At 36.0% G+C, this 14,958-nt stretch overlaps 1 protein-coding gene across 3 annotated transcripts in view; it reads left to right on the top strand.

Moving 5' to 3' along the window:
• gabra1 (gamma-aminobutyric acid type A receptor subunit alpha1) overlaps positions 1-11,958 on the top strand; it is a 29,818-nt gene extending 17,860 nt beyond the window's left edge. For all 3 annotated transcript variants that reach the window (XM_015034437.1, XM_015034439.1, XM_015034438.1), the window contains exons 9-10: positions 8,949-9,151; positions 10,349-11,958. In XM_015034437.1, the coding sequence (XP_014889923.1) occupies positions 8,949-9,151; positions 10,349-10,669 (524 nt within the window). In that variant the 3' untranslated portion in view covers positions 10,670-11,958. The remainder of the gene's footprint in view (positions 1-8,948; positions 9,152-10,348) is intronic.
• The last annotated feature ends 3,000 nt before the right edge of the window (positions 11,959-14,958 follow it).

Genomic DNA, 14,958 nt, shown 5'->3' with positions numbered 1-14,958 from the left:
ATTAGGATGACATTTCATTGTGTAACAAAAAGGTCTCTGGTTTGAATCTGCCATTCACGCTTTTGTTTGATTTGCTAATTGTGTTGACCTCAAATATTACATTGAGTTTGACCCCCCACTGTGATTTGTTGTAAGAATCTTTAGTTTTGGTCTTATTGTTGTAAACATCTCATCTAATGAAAAATACACTTCAGTGTCATGAGGCGAATAGATGCCCACCACTTGTATAAATTAGAATTCATCGGCATAGCTTGTTCTTTAGCATTTGCTGCAGAATGAAAAACCCTTTTTAGAGACTTTTGCAAGGCTTTATTTTACTGCAAGTGAGTATTTTTATTTTTTTTTTTCCAAAAATGCAGTTGACCCATTGTAGTCTTTGGTGCATCATAATATCAACTTTGATTACCTTCTTGGTTACAGATTTGGAAAGACAGTAAGCTGTGAAATATTGAAACGCTTTATCGCTTTAGAAAATGTTTTCTATCTTGCCAAAATTTTCGGAGCCAGGAGTGGATTTGCTTAGCCAAGCATGGCGGCAGGAAACCGGGGGAAATGGTCAGTGAGGCAGTAAACACCTTGAATGCACCATGACATGCTGTTTTTCATTTGCTGATCTTGTGCGCAAAGATATCTCAGAGGGCACAGTAACTTCTTGGAGCAATGACAAACAGTATTATTAATGCAACTCCCCAAAAACTAATAGGTTTGTTTCCAAATCTGTCATAACAACAACAAAAAAAGTGTTAAAGGACATAAAAAAGATTAATAGGTCAATTGTTCCCTGCCACCAATCTTACTACACAATATTTCTATCCTCTTGCGTTCTGTTTTGTGTTTGCTCCAATGGGGTGAAGAGTTGTAATGAGTTGTGGCTAGCTGCAGTAGAATTTAAGAAGAGCTCAGAATGAATTTAGAATTACGTGCCCTGAATGGAAGATTACAAGTGTGTATGTGAATGTGCCTGTCTGTGTGTGTTTTTTGCTTGTGTGTGCATATTGCTTGGTTAATGTGGATGTGTGTTTGTATGGAATTAGTCTCTTTGGATATCTGGTGTGTATTTGTCTGTCTGTCACAGTAAGGTCTTACATAACACCAACCAAATGGAAAGCTCTTCCTCGTCTGCAGCATGCTCTACAGCAGCAAAGAGCAGCAGCAGCCAGAATGTCCTTGGGTTACCTCACCCTACGCACTTCCTTCTACTTTTTTCCCTCTTCCTCTCCCTTACTCACTCGTTCTCTCTTCATATTCTCCTCATTAATGCCCGTGTCTCCCATGGCCGGCTTCTTGAAGAGTCTCCTTGAATTGTTTCAGAACGGCCACATATGGCTGCACTGCCGTCTCCTGTATGCTTGGCATTTTTCTTGTAGTGTTTTAATATGTGTTTGTATGAGTTGAGGTGTGTATTCATGCGTGTGTGTGCTTGTTGCATGTGTGCCACAGCTTTCTACCTGCAGTGCTTGTCACGTGTCGAGGGGAAATGAGGATGGCCTAGATTAGATTCAAACTATCTAGGGCATGTATGTGTCCCCCATGCTATCAGGACTGGTTGTGCTCCATGGGATTACATGCAAAACGTGTTCATGCATGCATCTAAACACAAAAAACACACCTGCTCTGAGCTGTATAAACAGATGAACACATCGCTTATTAAAACAACGTGACTCTTCTGACTGTGTTGTTTTGTTTTGGGCATTGGCTGATAAGATATCTTTAAATATTCGTACCCTATAATCTTTTTTACACCTTATGTCATGCCACATACACAGGATTAACCTTGAGTGCTGTATGCTAGATGTATTTAGCATGCCCTTTACTCTGATACCACTCACTGAATGAAATTCAGTGGAACCACCAGCCTTTGAAGGCACCTAATTAGTAAAGTCTAATTTAATTTCTTTGTAAATACAGTCATTCTTTTGAGGGACTTGGCTGTTAGTGTTACTGCTATCTGAGAAAAATCCTATATGAATGAAATGTACTTACTTACTTGAAGAAGATTAATCATCAAAAAGCACAGTTGAATTCAATATTTATGGCAGGGTTAGATTATAAAACTATATCCCGACTTTTGAACATTTGACAGTGTTAGGATCTGAAAATGAATAAGAAAGTAAGTGTAAAAGATAAATAAACACCAACCTTCCTTTTATAGAAGAGTGACAAAAAGAAAGTCATTGTGAAAAGAAAGCCTTTCTTGTTTGCAATTAACTACAAGTCATGTAGGAAATGCAATAATCTTGGGAAAAAAGTGCTGTTGTCAGGTGAGACTTGTTACTTTTTGTCCTTTATCGTCATCTTCCTAAAATAATTTCCTAAGCATTTTGGCCAACAAAAATCCCCTCCTCTTTTTTTGCCAAAAGACACAAAAAAAGCTTTTGGCAACATATGACTTGGAACAGTATTTTAGGAAGGTGATGATATGCTATTAGTGAGAGAGATAAACTGGAAAACGTCAGAACATTACAGTAAACATGATACCTGCTCAGTCTTTCAATCTTTTTACTCGGTTGTTTTTATTATTAGCTGCATCAGAGCAAATAAAACCTCAGTAATATGCTAAGTTGAATAATTTAAATACTGGTATGTTTAACAGATTATTGTGAATGGTTTTCTTTCTCTCGATTTCTTTCGGTTTTGCATATTGCTGTGTCACATGTGAGGAAATGTTTCATTGCAACTACCTGTTCAATCTTAAAGTTTGCCAATAAATCACAATTACAGAGGAGAATAAATAATGTTAAGTGCAAGTAAAGCATAATGATTTCATAACTTTATTCTGAAGTAACTCCTCTTTAGTATGGATTTATTTGAGCTTTTGACAGTTAAGCACAGTGTTGTCTATTTTGCCAGAGGGACCCATACTGCAATATAAGTTGTCACATTAGCAGTATAACCGAGGGTATTCTACCTCATCAGGATCATGCATCTATATGTTACATAGTCACAACTGTTCAGTGTTTATTACTAAGTTTAGAGTTAGACCATCAAGCAGATGCATAAAAGAGGAAAGATCAAATGGACTGCTCCACAATTTTCAACAGTAAGACTGCCACAGCATGGTGTAAATGGCACACATCCCAACCAGAAGTCTTTCCAATAATCCCTTAGACATTTTACTGAAAAGACCCATTGAGCTAGAAGTGTTTTATAAGATACCACATATAACAAAAGTATCCTCAACTCAACTTGGCTCATCTTAAAGTTTTCCGTAAACCTTTCATTGTGTACAGCTTGAGATAGATTTAGGTGACGTAAGATAATCTTGCTGTTTCTTTGTCTTAGTTTTGGAGCCACCGGCGTACAAAGTGTTATACACCAGGATCAGCACAGTGAGCCATGCCTAGTCACATAAAGTGACCTGGGATGTAGCCAGGGAAATTCCACAAAAACAATGGGAGAAGGTAAATAGAAACAAGAGGGTAAAGTGTGATCCTGTCTTTATAAAGATTGCACCAATACAAATCGTCTTTTTTATATTGTGCTCACTGTAGGAGAAAATACTAAACTGCAAAGCCGTGTTGAAGTCATTTTTCCCACTGCCACCTATTCACAACTTTGTTTCTTGTTAAAATTCCTGCACACCTTCAACATTTATTACTCAGTTTGCTGGTACTATAAATAAATAACCACTGTCATGCTGTAAGATTTTCTATTACTATAGAGGTGATTGGGTGTCCAAGTCTGACAAAGAAAAAAGCAATAATATGAACATATGTACTACTGAAATGACTGTTTAAATTACATTATGTTACTATAAAGCAAAGGCTATGCAATTTTTTTTTCCTGAAGTCTGCCCTATAGATGAATAGGCAATTTAAAAACACAGCAATGGGTAAAGTTATCTTATTTATCACAGTGCCGATTAAGAGGCTGATTAGTTTATAGCTAGTTTGGTGTAGTGGAAAACTGTTTCCAATTTATTTACTTGGAGTCTAAATGAAACCAGAAAGGAAACAGCCATTGATAGTGCTGATACGATGCTCTCCATCCTCCTAACTCGCTCCCTCCCTTCCTTCTTCCTCTCTGTTTCTCTGAGTCTGAGCTGTCATGAGGGCAGGGCTTGGAAGATTAGCTTGATTCTTTCTCTTCCGCTTTAAAAGTGGTTGGCTTGGGATTTATTGACTCTCCCATTATGCTGTTTAATGTATCTGCTCATTAAGCAATAGTAGCCTGTGTGAGAGTTTGTACCGAGTGTATTTTTACACATACACTCAGCTGCACACAGTTGTGAACTGGGCATGTTTGTTTTGCTGCAGCATGGTGGTTATATGTACATTGTTGCATTGGTAAGTCACTGACTTTGTTAGAAGTGCTGATGAATGTTTGTGTGCGTCTCTGGATGATTTACATCCTGCAGTTGTGGTGCCGGCACAGTCATTTAATCACCTGCCAATCAACATGTCACTTTATTTATTCTTTTCCCATAACCAGAGATGATGCAGTGATGCTTAATGTAATTGACCTCAAAAACAATCTTATTTGACACTTATGTTATTGACAAAGCATGAAGTAGAGACAGCACAGTGAGAATGTTGACAGATATCCAACAAAGATCAGTTCCCTCTTGAGACTGATTGAGGAATTGTAAATAATCAACTTGACAATTCGCCACAGAGCAGCTATGATCATTGAATGACTCGATGCAATCTACTGGGTTTCATTATATAGAAACTTTTTTCAACTACTTTGGATAATTTATTTAGCTTACTGTACAGTTTGACAACAAGGATCAGTGGGAAGATATGTATGATTAAATTGAATGATTTTATGTTAAGTACCTCAAGACATTCTTACTGGATAAAACTGAATTTAATTGAATTCACCTACTTCATTAAATTCAAGACTAATGTGCTCATTATGAAATAAAATGGGTTCAAACTCATTATCATCATACTGCTATGAGAAAAACATACATACTTGCTAAATATTGTGTGAATGTCAACTGATTGTGTTCAACTGCATTTTTATAGCACCTCTCTAAACTTTATGAAGAAAGAAAATTAAAATATCAACATGTTACTTTATTTATACTTTTCTCATAAGCACAGATGATGTTTATGAGTAAATATTTAAGGTGATAGCACATGGAAAAAATCACAAATTATTTAATCAGTCAGTCGCCTGTCTAAATGTAATGAAGTTCTCCAAGCTTATTACCAGATGTTTGCCTGTAATTTAAAGAAGCTTCAAGCAACCTGCCCTCTGAAATGTGTAAAATAATACCTCAGTGTTAACAATACTTAAAAAGTCAGCTTATTTCAATAATTGAATTACAATAAAACATAGATTCTCCATCTAGAAGTTGGGTCAGTATTTCTGCCAGGGAAGTGAGAACAGCGTGGGTTTTGGTAAATCAAACAGCAAACCTGCATACTGGGGGTTTATGAAGTCATGTTTATATTTTATGTATCTCTCTGACATCTAGATTGATCAATGGTTTGATACAAAACCTGGTTTCTTCACATCCTTCCACTTCTTCTAGCTAATAAAAGCTGTTGCATTATTCATGAATAAACTAGATGTGTATTTTCATTTTTAAATCTCAACATCTGTACCATCTTTGGTGCCAGGTCTCTCCAGCATCCAGAAACATGACTTATGTCACACAAAGAAGTTTGGGTATGCTTTCAGTCAGTAGGCTTCCCGCTTTACTGTTGTACTTTTGACCCACATTTTGATTGTCATGTTTGATTGGTTGTTTTCTCAGTCAAAACACTGTTTGAAAGACACTTCTGCTTGGAACCACTGAGCGTGACAGAAATACAAAGACATTTTCCTGGAGCCTTGCTCTCGCTGACAGGGTTTCGCCTGTGGTTCCTCTCTGATGCAGGGCCTGGACATTTATTCGCTTGCTTGAGATTTGTCAGATTAGCAGAAAGATGTTATTTATAGGGGTTATGACGAATGGCCCAAAGTTTTAAAAGAGAAAATAATCAAGTGATTGAAGAAAAAAGAACAACTTTATCCCGTATTCAGAAGATTCATTTGATCTTGGGTACAATCTGTGATCAAGGTGACTTTAATGAATTTAAAGTACTTTCTGTGCTCTCACAACCCCCAAACACATTGTGTCTAAACAGGAAGCCCTTATTATTTGATGTAATGAATGAATATATTATTTTTATTGCTAAGCCATAATCTTCTCCTTTTCCTTTCCTCGCCATCTGTGGTAAACATTGCAGAAAATAGGATACTTGTTTCCATGACAACAGAGCCTGTCAAACACGCTAAAGTATATGAGATACTAAGAATGACAAAGCAATAATAAAATACCAAGTGGAGTGGTGGTGCCTTCATCGTTCTCCAATTAAATTTCTGTTTCAGTGGTAAACAAGCTGAAATTTGTCACATCCAGCTTTTATATAGACACACAATGTCCAGTTGAAAAGAGTGTATGTTTCAGGAAGTCTATCTTAATCAAATACTTACATTTCATTAGTATTTGGCTTTAAATTCAGCTGAGAGTCATGTAAAGCCCAAATGTAAATCAACTGCTTAGTTTAAGAGACAAAATGTTCAAATAAAAAGGAACAAAAGCAATGCTGTTACATGAGAGGAGTTGAAAAAGTAAGTTAGTAAAAAAAGAGTAAAAACAACCTCCAACACCATCTTTCCTACTTTCACATAAGTATGTAGGCGGGATGAAGAGGAGAGAAATACTTGGTCCTATTGTGAAAAATTACTGCACTTGCACACAAACACAAACATCAAATAATTTCTCCTTAGAAAATCTACCAGATTTAGCAACTTCACTTACAAATAATAAAAAAAACAACGTTACATAATAACTGTGATGGCAACATCACTTATTCTTACTGTCCAAAATAATTTGTGTTTTAATATTAACTGTTACATTAATTTGTGATACTTGTGATACTTTAAGGATGTATAATTTTTTTTTCCACTTCACAATTATGTGTTACTTTATGTTTGTCTCTCATGTGGAATCCCAACAGAATACACGGCAGAGTGTGATAATTATTGAACATTTTTAAAACGTGTGAATACATTTTCATGGCTTTGTATACTAGTGAGTGTGAGCAAACTTTTCCTTCAAATTATTTACTTCCATGCCTTCCTGTAAATCCTGTTTCCAACACGGTGAAATGTAGGTGGAGCTGTTCCTGGTTGAAACCGAGGCGGTATTCCTTTTCCCTGGCATCTGTCCAAAAGGGAATGTTCTGCTGTTCAAACGGCCGCTCTGTGGAAGAGCCGCAGTCAGCCAGAACATTTTGATACACTGTTTCCATATTTAAAATTATTTCAACTGTTACCCCAAGCTTTAATTATTGTACATCCTAATGTGATGTTCTCGACACACATTGTGGATTATCTAATTTATATTAACAAAAAAAATCTGAAATGCAGCAGCAACCTAGATGAAGCTGCACCAAGCCCAGCATTAGATGTTTACAGCTTAATGAGCTGGAAAGCAGCAACATTTTGCAAACATGTTTCCATTTGTCAGGAAATCAAGATTGCACATAACAGCTCAGTACTTGGTGCTGTCCTGAGCACACTTGTGTATGAATTCTGTAATCAAGTTATTTTAATACAGCAACAATGTTTCTATAAGAAGATATGTCCTTGCTTTTGTTATCAAGGCAACCTGTTATTCCTTACTGTGGTCTCCTTCAAACGATGCAAATAATTTTCTGAACGACTGCCTTGAGTATTCACTCACATAAAAAGGTAGCTATAAAAAAATCGGTTCAATAAATATATTTGACCTACTTATTTGATGCTCACAAATGCAAGACTTAACTGGTCATACATCAGAACTGTGTGCTGTTTGCGGTGGGGGGGTTGAGGCTCTGTTTCAAACAAATCATTCTTTGCTGACAATAGAGAACTGTTTGAGAGAAAAACACATTTCTCATTTTATAAGATAATATGTCATCCACATGCAGCATGTGTGGATCGGTATTTATAACATCTGAAGCCAGCTGTTCCTCATGATTGTTCGGACTGATTTTACTCGGGGTCTAAACATCTGCAGTTGGCTGTTCTAAAATGAGCACTGCTCTATTAGATACGGTCTGACCCACTTACTCCACTGCTTAATAATGTCTCATCATACCTTTGCGTGGCTGATTTAGTAGAGCAATATGATTTTCTAGATTTGACACACTGCACTTTGTGCCAAGCCATTTTATTTCAAAATGAATATTTTTTTTTATTAACCCTGTTTTGTAGTTGCATAATTAGATAAGTCTTGTCTGAAGGTCTTAATTTCGGGTGGAGGGGATGGGAGTAAGTGTGTTTTTCATCTCTGGTACTTAGTGAGTTTAGTCATGAATCATATGTGCTTTCTCTTGTATAAATTACAAACATACATTCCTAGTGAGCTGGAAGGGAGTCAGAAACGTCTGTTAAACCAGGTGGAAGTCTGCATTTTTTAACATCGTGAAAATTGATATGTGAAGCTGGCATCTCTACATATCCTTTCCTTTGATAATAGGCAGGATATAAGAGGGAGCAAGTCAACATTGTGTTCTTGAAGTTTATGGAAGATGCATGTTTTTGTGAGTGTAAAACGGTTTTGTTATGACGGCTGGATTAATGATCACATGGGTCTGAACGCTGACCTGTACAGTTTAATCTAACCTGATCATTATTTTCTACATAATTTTGCTTGATTCTCATCTCTTTTCAATGCTGTGTCTGCTTTCCATCTTCATCTGAACATCTCCATAATACAATGCCAAGACTGTGTCAGCTGCTTATATACTTGGCTTGTTTTTATATTTGATCAAGTAAATTCATGTGCCAGCTTCCAAAACGTTGATACTTTACGAACCATTTGCTTTCTGAACAATGTCGCAATCAAAGTTACGATTAAATTCGTTTTGTTTTATTTCCTTTTAAACGCTGTTTGTAACTGACATTCTTCATGCATTTATAATCCACATAACGGTCATCATTCTCATCGTTTTATCTCCCTGCAGGAGTGACCACTGTCCTGACCATGACTACTCTCAGTATAAGCGCCAGGAACTCTCTCCCTAAAGTGGCCTATGCCACAGCTATGGACTGGTTCATCGCCGTCTGCTACGCCTTTGTCTTCTCTGCCCTCATTGAGTTTGCCACAGTCAACTACTTCACCAAGAGGGGTTATGCTTGGGATGGAAAAAGTGTGGTCCCTGAGAAGGTACTTATTCAATGTTAACGGCTCTCTGTATTAGCAAATGTTTTTTTTGTGTTGTTTTCCCTTCATCTCTGGATGATGTTGCAATAAAAGATGAAAAAATATTCTACTGCTATATTAAATCTAAAAAAAATATTGTATGTGTTCAGCTGAACATATCTAGTTAGTCAAAATTCAAAACCTTCACACAAGCATTTTAAGAAATGTTTCTTAAAGACCTAATCATTTTTGATAATTGCTTTGTAACTTAGTTCAGACGGAGAACATTTTGTTACAGTCTGCACATCATCTAATAGAAAGTGCTATTTCAGAAACATGACATGAACATTAATAGTTTAGTGTTTATCCTGAGCTTTCTGCTCTACTTGTCTGCATGCTGCAGTTAGCAGCACTAAACACCGTATCCTCCAGCCAAAAGAGAGCAAACCCAAAAGATAAATACTTTTCTATCATCTTAGAATCGTTTAAAAGATTGTTCTTAAAATTAGACGTCGTTATTATATGCTTAACGAAGGATATAAGGTTATTTCAGTATTTGTTTAAATGCTTCACAGTGCTGTATTCACACACCGTGTTCAGCCTTACCCTTTACTGGTCGGCTGATATTTGGGATATTCCATTAGTTTGACATTCAGAAACATTTTTGTATGACAAAAGAGAAAAACAAAACAAAAAGAAAAACAACGGCAAAAGAAGGAAACACGTCCTCGTCTTACATGATATAAACATTAAGTTAAATGTATTTATTTACATTTTTTGACTGTTTATTTCACAATTTATTCATTTGTTGGTACTTTTAACCGTCTAAATCAGAAGTAGATCTCAGTAAACTGGTCTGTATTTTCTGATTAGGTTCTTTTGGCAAATTCAAGTTACCTCCTGAAAATAACCTTTAATATTCCCTCATTTCTGTGTTAACAATATTTCTTTATTGGTCCGATATGATATTCTAATCTTCCTAAATATGTTTTAATTAGCATTAAGAAAGTCATTATAACTAGAAACCGAGGTTTATAAACAAAGGTTTGTGTGTAGTAACTACATATAATATGTTTTACATAATGAAAAATGAGTGTTATAATTTATTGCCCTTTCTTACCCAGTGAAAAAATCTATCTAAAACCGGTAATTTCTTTGTAAACTGAAGTCTTGATATGCTTTTGCTTTTCCCCCAATTCTTTCTCTAAAAACCGCAATCAGCAAAAGAAGAAGAAGGAATCTCTCCTGAAGAAAAACAACACAACGGCCTACCCGCCTACCACTGCTACACCCTTCGCACCCAATCCTGCCAGGAACCCGGGATTAGCCACAATCGCCAAAAGCGCTCCTCCACCCCCAGATGAGCCCAAAGAGGAGCCGAAATCCAAACCCCCTGAGGCCAAGAAGACCTTTAACAGTGTGAGCAAGATAGACAGGATTGCCAGAATAGCCTTCCCTCTGCTCTTTGGAACCTTTAACTTGGTCTACTGGGCAACCTACTTGAATAAGAAGCCCAAATTGCAGGGGGTCAATCACACCTAATTCATCTTTTTGTCTTTTTGATTTATTTTTTTTTCTTAATCCTTTTACAAAAAAGTGGTTATTTTGAGATAAACATTGCGTCCACTCTGGTTTGAATACCCAGTTGTTGCATTGCTTCTGTGTTTATCTAAATTTTGAAGATTTCAAAAGAAACAATATAGAAAAAAAAAAGATAAATTCAGAGTTTTGAAAGGGTATCGTTCAGGTCCAAGAGGATGCTACTACAAAATGCTACTAAAAATATCTAACCAACACAATGCTATTCTACCACTTCATAGCCCAAGTTTTTCCTGGGGCAGTGTTTTTGTTTGTTTTCTTGCTTAAGTGTCTCCCTTTTTTGTTTCTTTGTTTTCTTTAACCTATTTTAAAATGTGGAATTACAGACAGTAAAGAGGCACCTGTGAATATGCATGGGCAGGAAATTTTATGATTTCTATTTATTTATTCAAAAATTAGACCCGTGTTGACTGATGGCTTGGGTTATTTGATGTCACCAGTGTAACGCTCATTCTTTTTCAAATATATCTTCCATTCTAGGTAGAATGTTTATTAGATTGTGTCATTCTTGAAAAAAAAATATTTTATTGTTTCTGCAATAGCAATAAAACATGTCTCAGTGGACACAGTTTATTTAGAGGACAAAACATACAAAGTTTAAATCATCTGTGCTCAGAACTGAAGATATATGGATTTAATTTCACTGCATTGTAAATACTACCAAGTGTTAGAGATGTCTTTATTATGATTAAGCTTTGCAAAGTGTAACTAACGGGGTTTTAGCTGAATCAATGGTTTCTCATTCTGATTCTTTTCACAAATGGAGCATAAACTGAGTTCATTCATTTTTGAGTGACTGTTTCTCACCTAATCTACATTTCATGCTAAATTGGTTTAACTGAATTTAAACACTGTTTAGCTGGGTGTTTGTGGCCACACCAAATGCACCAATAAAATCTTTTCTAATGATGGCAAGTTGTAGGCAACAATCTAGAACCATTGCAAATTTTCTGAATTAAACATGACATCAAGTTTATTTAATATTTTTGTTTACTTTTTGTTTCTGTTGGAGTCTTTAGGCTGGGACCTCCTTTGCTAATACAGCATTTGTAGAAAAGTTTAGTTAGCATGTGGTGGGGCACATTGAGATGGAGGAGAAGTGCCTTTATCATTTCCAGAATTCAAGCTGTGATGGATTTGTAGATGGGCGGCACGTCTTTATTTCCATCCCACTGAATCCCCACGCTGACCACGTTTACTACAGTTTCCAGATTCACTGGAAAGAAAATTGAGACATAATACTCAGAAAGTACCAGCTACACTGCCTTTCAGTATCACATGCCCCGTTTGGAGTCATTTTGTTGCTGCTTGTTTGGTGAGCAACAGCGAGAGACAGGGACAGAGAACGAAAGAGACAAAAGGGGGAAAAAGACAATGAGTTGAAGTGGCACTGTAATCTTAGGTTAGCCGGCGCTGTGTTTCGCAAAGAGGACTTGTCTTGTAGTTCAACGATAGTGCTGAAGATGAATATATTTTTGTAGCATGATGTCAATCCCTCTTCCAAACAACATAAAGTGGAAAGAATGTTTTCGTTTGGGTTTGAACATTGCTTGCTTCTTTTTCTTCTTTTAAATTAAAAAGACAGGCTTTTAGGAAAGGCTTCTCCTCTGACGTGACATGTAAAGGTTTCTAAACAGTCCAATTTTTAATTATGTTGATGTAGCAATATTTATTAGTAAGGGCTTTTCTTAGGACCTGAACCTGACACTCAGTCTGGGGGTGATATCCATTGTAGCTTTACACTGACCCATCTGTACTTGTAGTTTCATTTGTGCTGGGCATGGACATTTATTAAATACTTTTGATATGTGGGTAAAAATACCAGGCTTTATGTAACCATCTTGCTTTGTGAAGCCTTTGGCTTCAATTCTGACCTTCTTTGACAAAATGTAGAGTACCACAGCGCTGCTTTGTGGATTCTCAGTGTGCTGTGCTGAATGTATTTTACATGGGATTGAATTAAGCCACACACACATATAAGAACCGTGGAGAGCCATCTCTTGCAAAAACATCAATACCCCTTGAACATTTTTACATTTTATTGTGCAAGCAAACTTTAAGGCATTCCTTGAGACTTTACATGATAGACCAACACAATGTAGTGCATAATTTTCAAATAAAAGGAAAGTGACGTTTTTATTTAAACTCAGACATGCATTTGTATTCAGCCCCCTCAAAATTAATATTTTGTTAAATGTTTTAGGTCTATACTAGATCTGCATATAGAGCCAATTTCTTTTCAACTCCTTTGTGAAAGTAGTTCAAGATTAATCAGAATGGATTATGAGTGTCTATGAAAAGTAATTTGCAGTCTTGCCACAGATACTTGGTGCATCCAGCCAACTCTTGAGTGCTTTTGCATTCAATTAGCTTTTCTTCCTCTACTGCAATTTATTTTTTCAACTACTCTGACCATCTTCCCACATTTTTCAGGAGACATAGATCCTCACATCACAATGTGAGTATGTAAGGAAGTAACTGCCATATCCATGTTTCACCATGGTAATGGCATAGAGTTTACTCCAACCTTTTCCTGGACCCACCTGTTGTGTTCCTTGTTGCTTGTTCCAAAACTCCAAGGCCTCAAAAACAGCTTGGTTTGTAATGACATTAAACACACAGGTGAAGTCTGTTTGCTAATTAGATGGCTCCTGAAAAAAAATGACTGCACTGGATTGTATTTAGGGTAATCAGTGTAAAGGGAGTTGAATGCTTTTGCATCACACAAAATATTTCTTGGTAACAAACAACTGTTATATTCTGCTTCAGAAATGAGCCACTTGTGTTCATCTATCGCATGAAGTCTTACTGAAATACATTAAACTGTGTGGTCGCTACGTGACAAACTGTGGAAAGGTTTAAGGTGTATGAACACTTTGCAGGGGATTACATTTTTGTGTTGTGCTGTTAAAAGATCACATTGCTGCCAGAAGGAATCCGAAGAAGAGATTAGTGCTTTCTCCATTATGTTTGCATCACGGTTATGATCACTACTAAATTTATCCCTGAATGGAAGACTTTAGCAAGCATATGCAGACAGTCCACTGTTCACGGCCACTTTACCTACATGCAGAGGGCCAAGGGATGTAAGGTTCAGGATACAGAGTTGTACAAAGATGTTAGAATTCTAAAAAAAAATGTATTTATGTTTATTATCATGAAGAAATATATATAAATATATATACATATGTAAAATACATAAACATACAGCATTTGATTATATTATTGAAGATATTAGAAGAGAAAATGATGAATATTGTTTGTATTACGAATTTATTGTTATGCATTTTGCACATTTAAAAAGAACAATAACATTACATTTATGTAGTTGGCTTCGTGCTATGCAAAGACAACTTTGAACTGCTTCATTGACCTTTTTCTCCATAACCATTAAGCTTTAGATTTACAAATTATAATGAAAAGAAAATAGCTTAGCTTTTATACCAGCTTTTAGCTTGTTTTTTTTTTTTCCTTCCAAAAATGGCCATACAGGGTGACATTGAAGAACACAGTGGATTATCTCTTTTGTTTGTGCTTCAGATTTGTCTTTGGTTGAGAGGAAAATGGCTTTTATGGCCAATTGCACTTTTTCTCCAGAGTTGTGCAATAAAAGGATTGAGCCGAAAAAGTCAGGAGCAAAACTGTAACAAGATTTCTTTGTCTAAAAATGTGTGTTCAAGTTCTAGAATGATTTCTTTTTTGTACAAAAATGAAGGGAGGCAAACATGTTTTCTTTTACTTTTTTGTTAAACAGTATTAATGTTATTCACTTAATTTCCTAAATCAAAAGTACTTTTAAATCCAACATAGTTTTTGACCTTACATGTTAAAATGAGAGAATAAATGTGAATTTTCTACAGCTTGAACGTTTTCCACCAGAAGCATAGTATTCAAAGAGGGAAAAAAAACAAAGATTAAATACCATGTCTAAGTATATATTATTGTCTCTTTTTTGCCAGGTCTGGTTTTGTTACATTTCAGAATGTGAAACATAAGACACAGTACAGTCATGAGCTTCCTATTACCTTCACTCATTTCATGATGTAAATATCACATCCTTACGGGTCCATGGCGGTTTTCATCATTGCAAACATGCTTTCCAACAATGAGTCTTTTGGTTATTCCTAGATTCCTACTGGAATATTTTTTTCTTGTATTTTTATCAAACATAATATATTCTAATTTTCACTGAAAAGAACTTCAAATGTAGTAATTTTCTAAAGCACAAAAGG

This window comes from Poecilia latipinna, unplaced genomic scaffold, assembly GCF_001443285.1.
Source record: "Poecilia latipinna isolate Pla-1442-1.1 unplaced genomic scaffold, P_latipinna-1.0 Scaffold298, whole genome shotgun sequence".
Lineage (NCBI taxonomy): Eukaryota > Metazoa > Chordata > Actinopteri > Cyprinodontiformes > Poeciliidae > Poecilia > Poecilia latipinna.
Note: the sequence above shows the minus strand (reverse complement) of the source record. Positions and strands in the feature narration are given on the sequence as shown.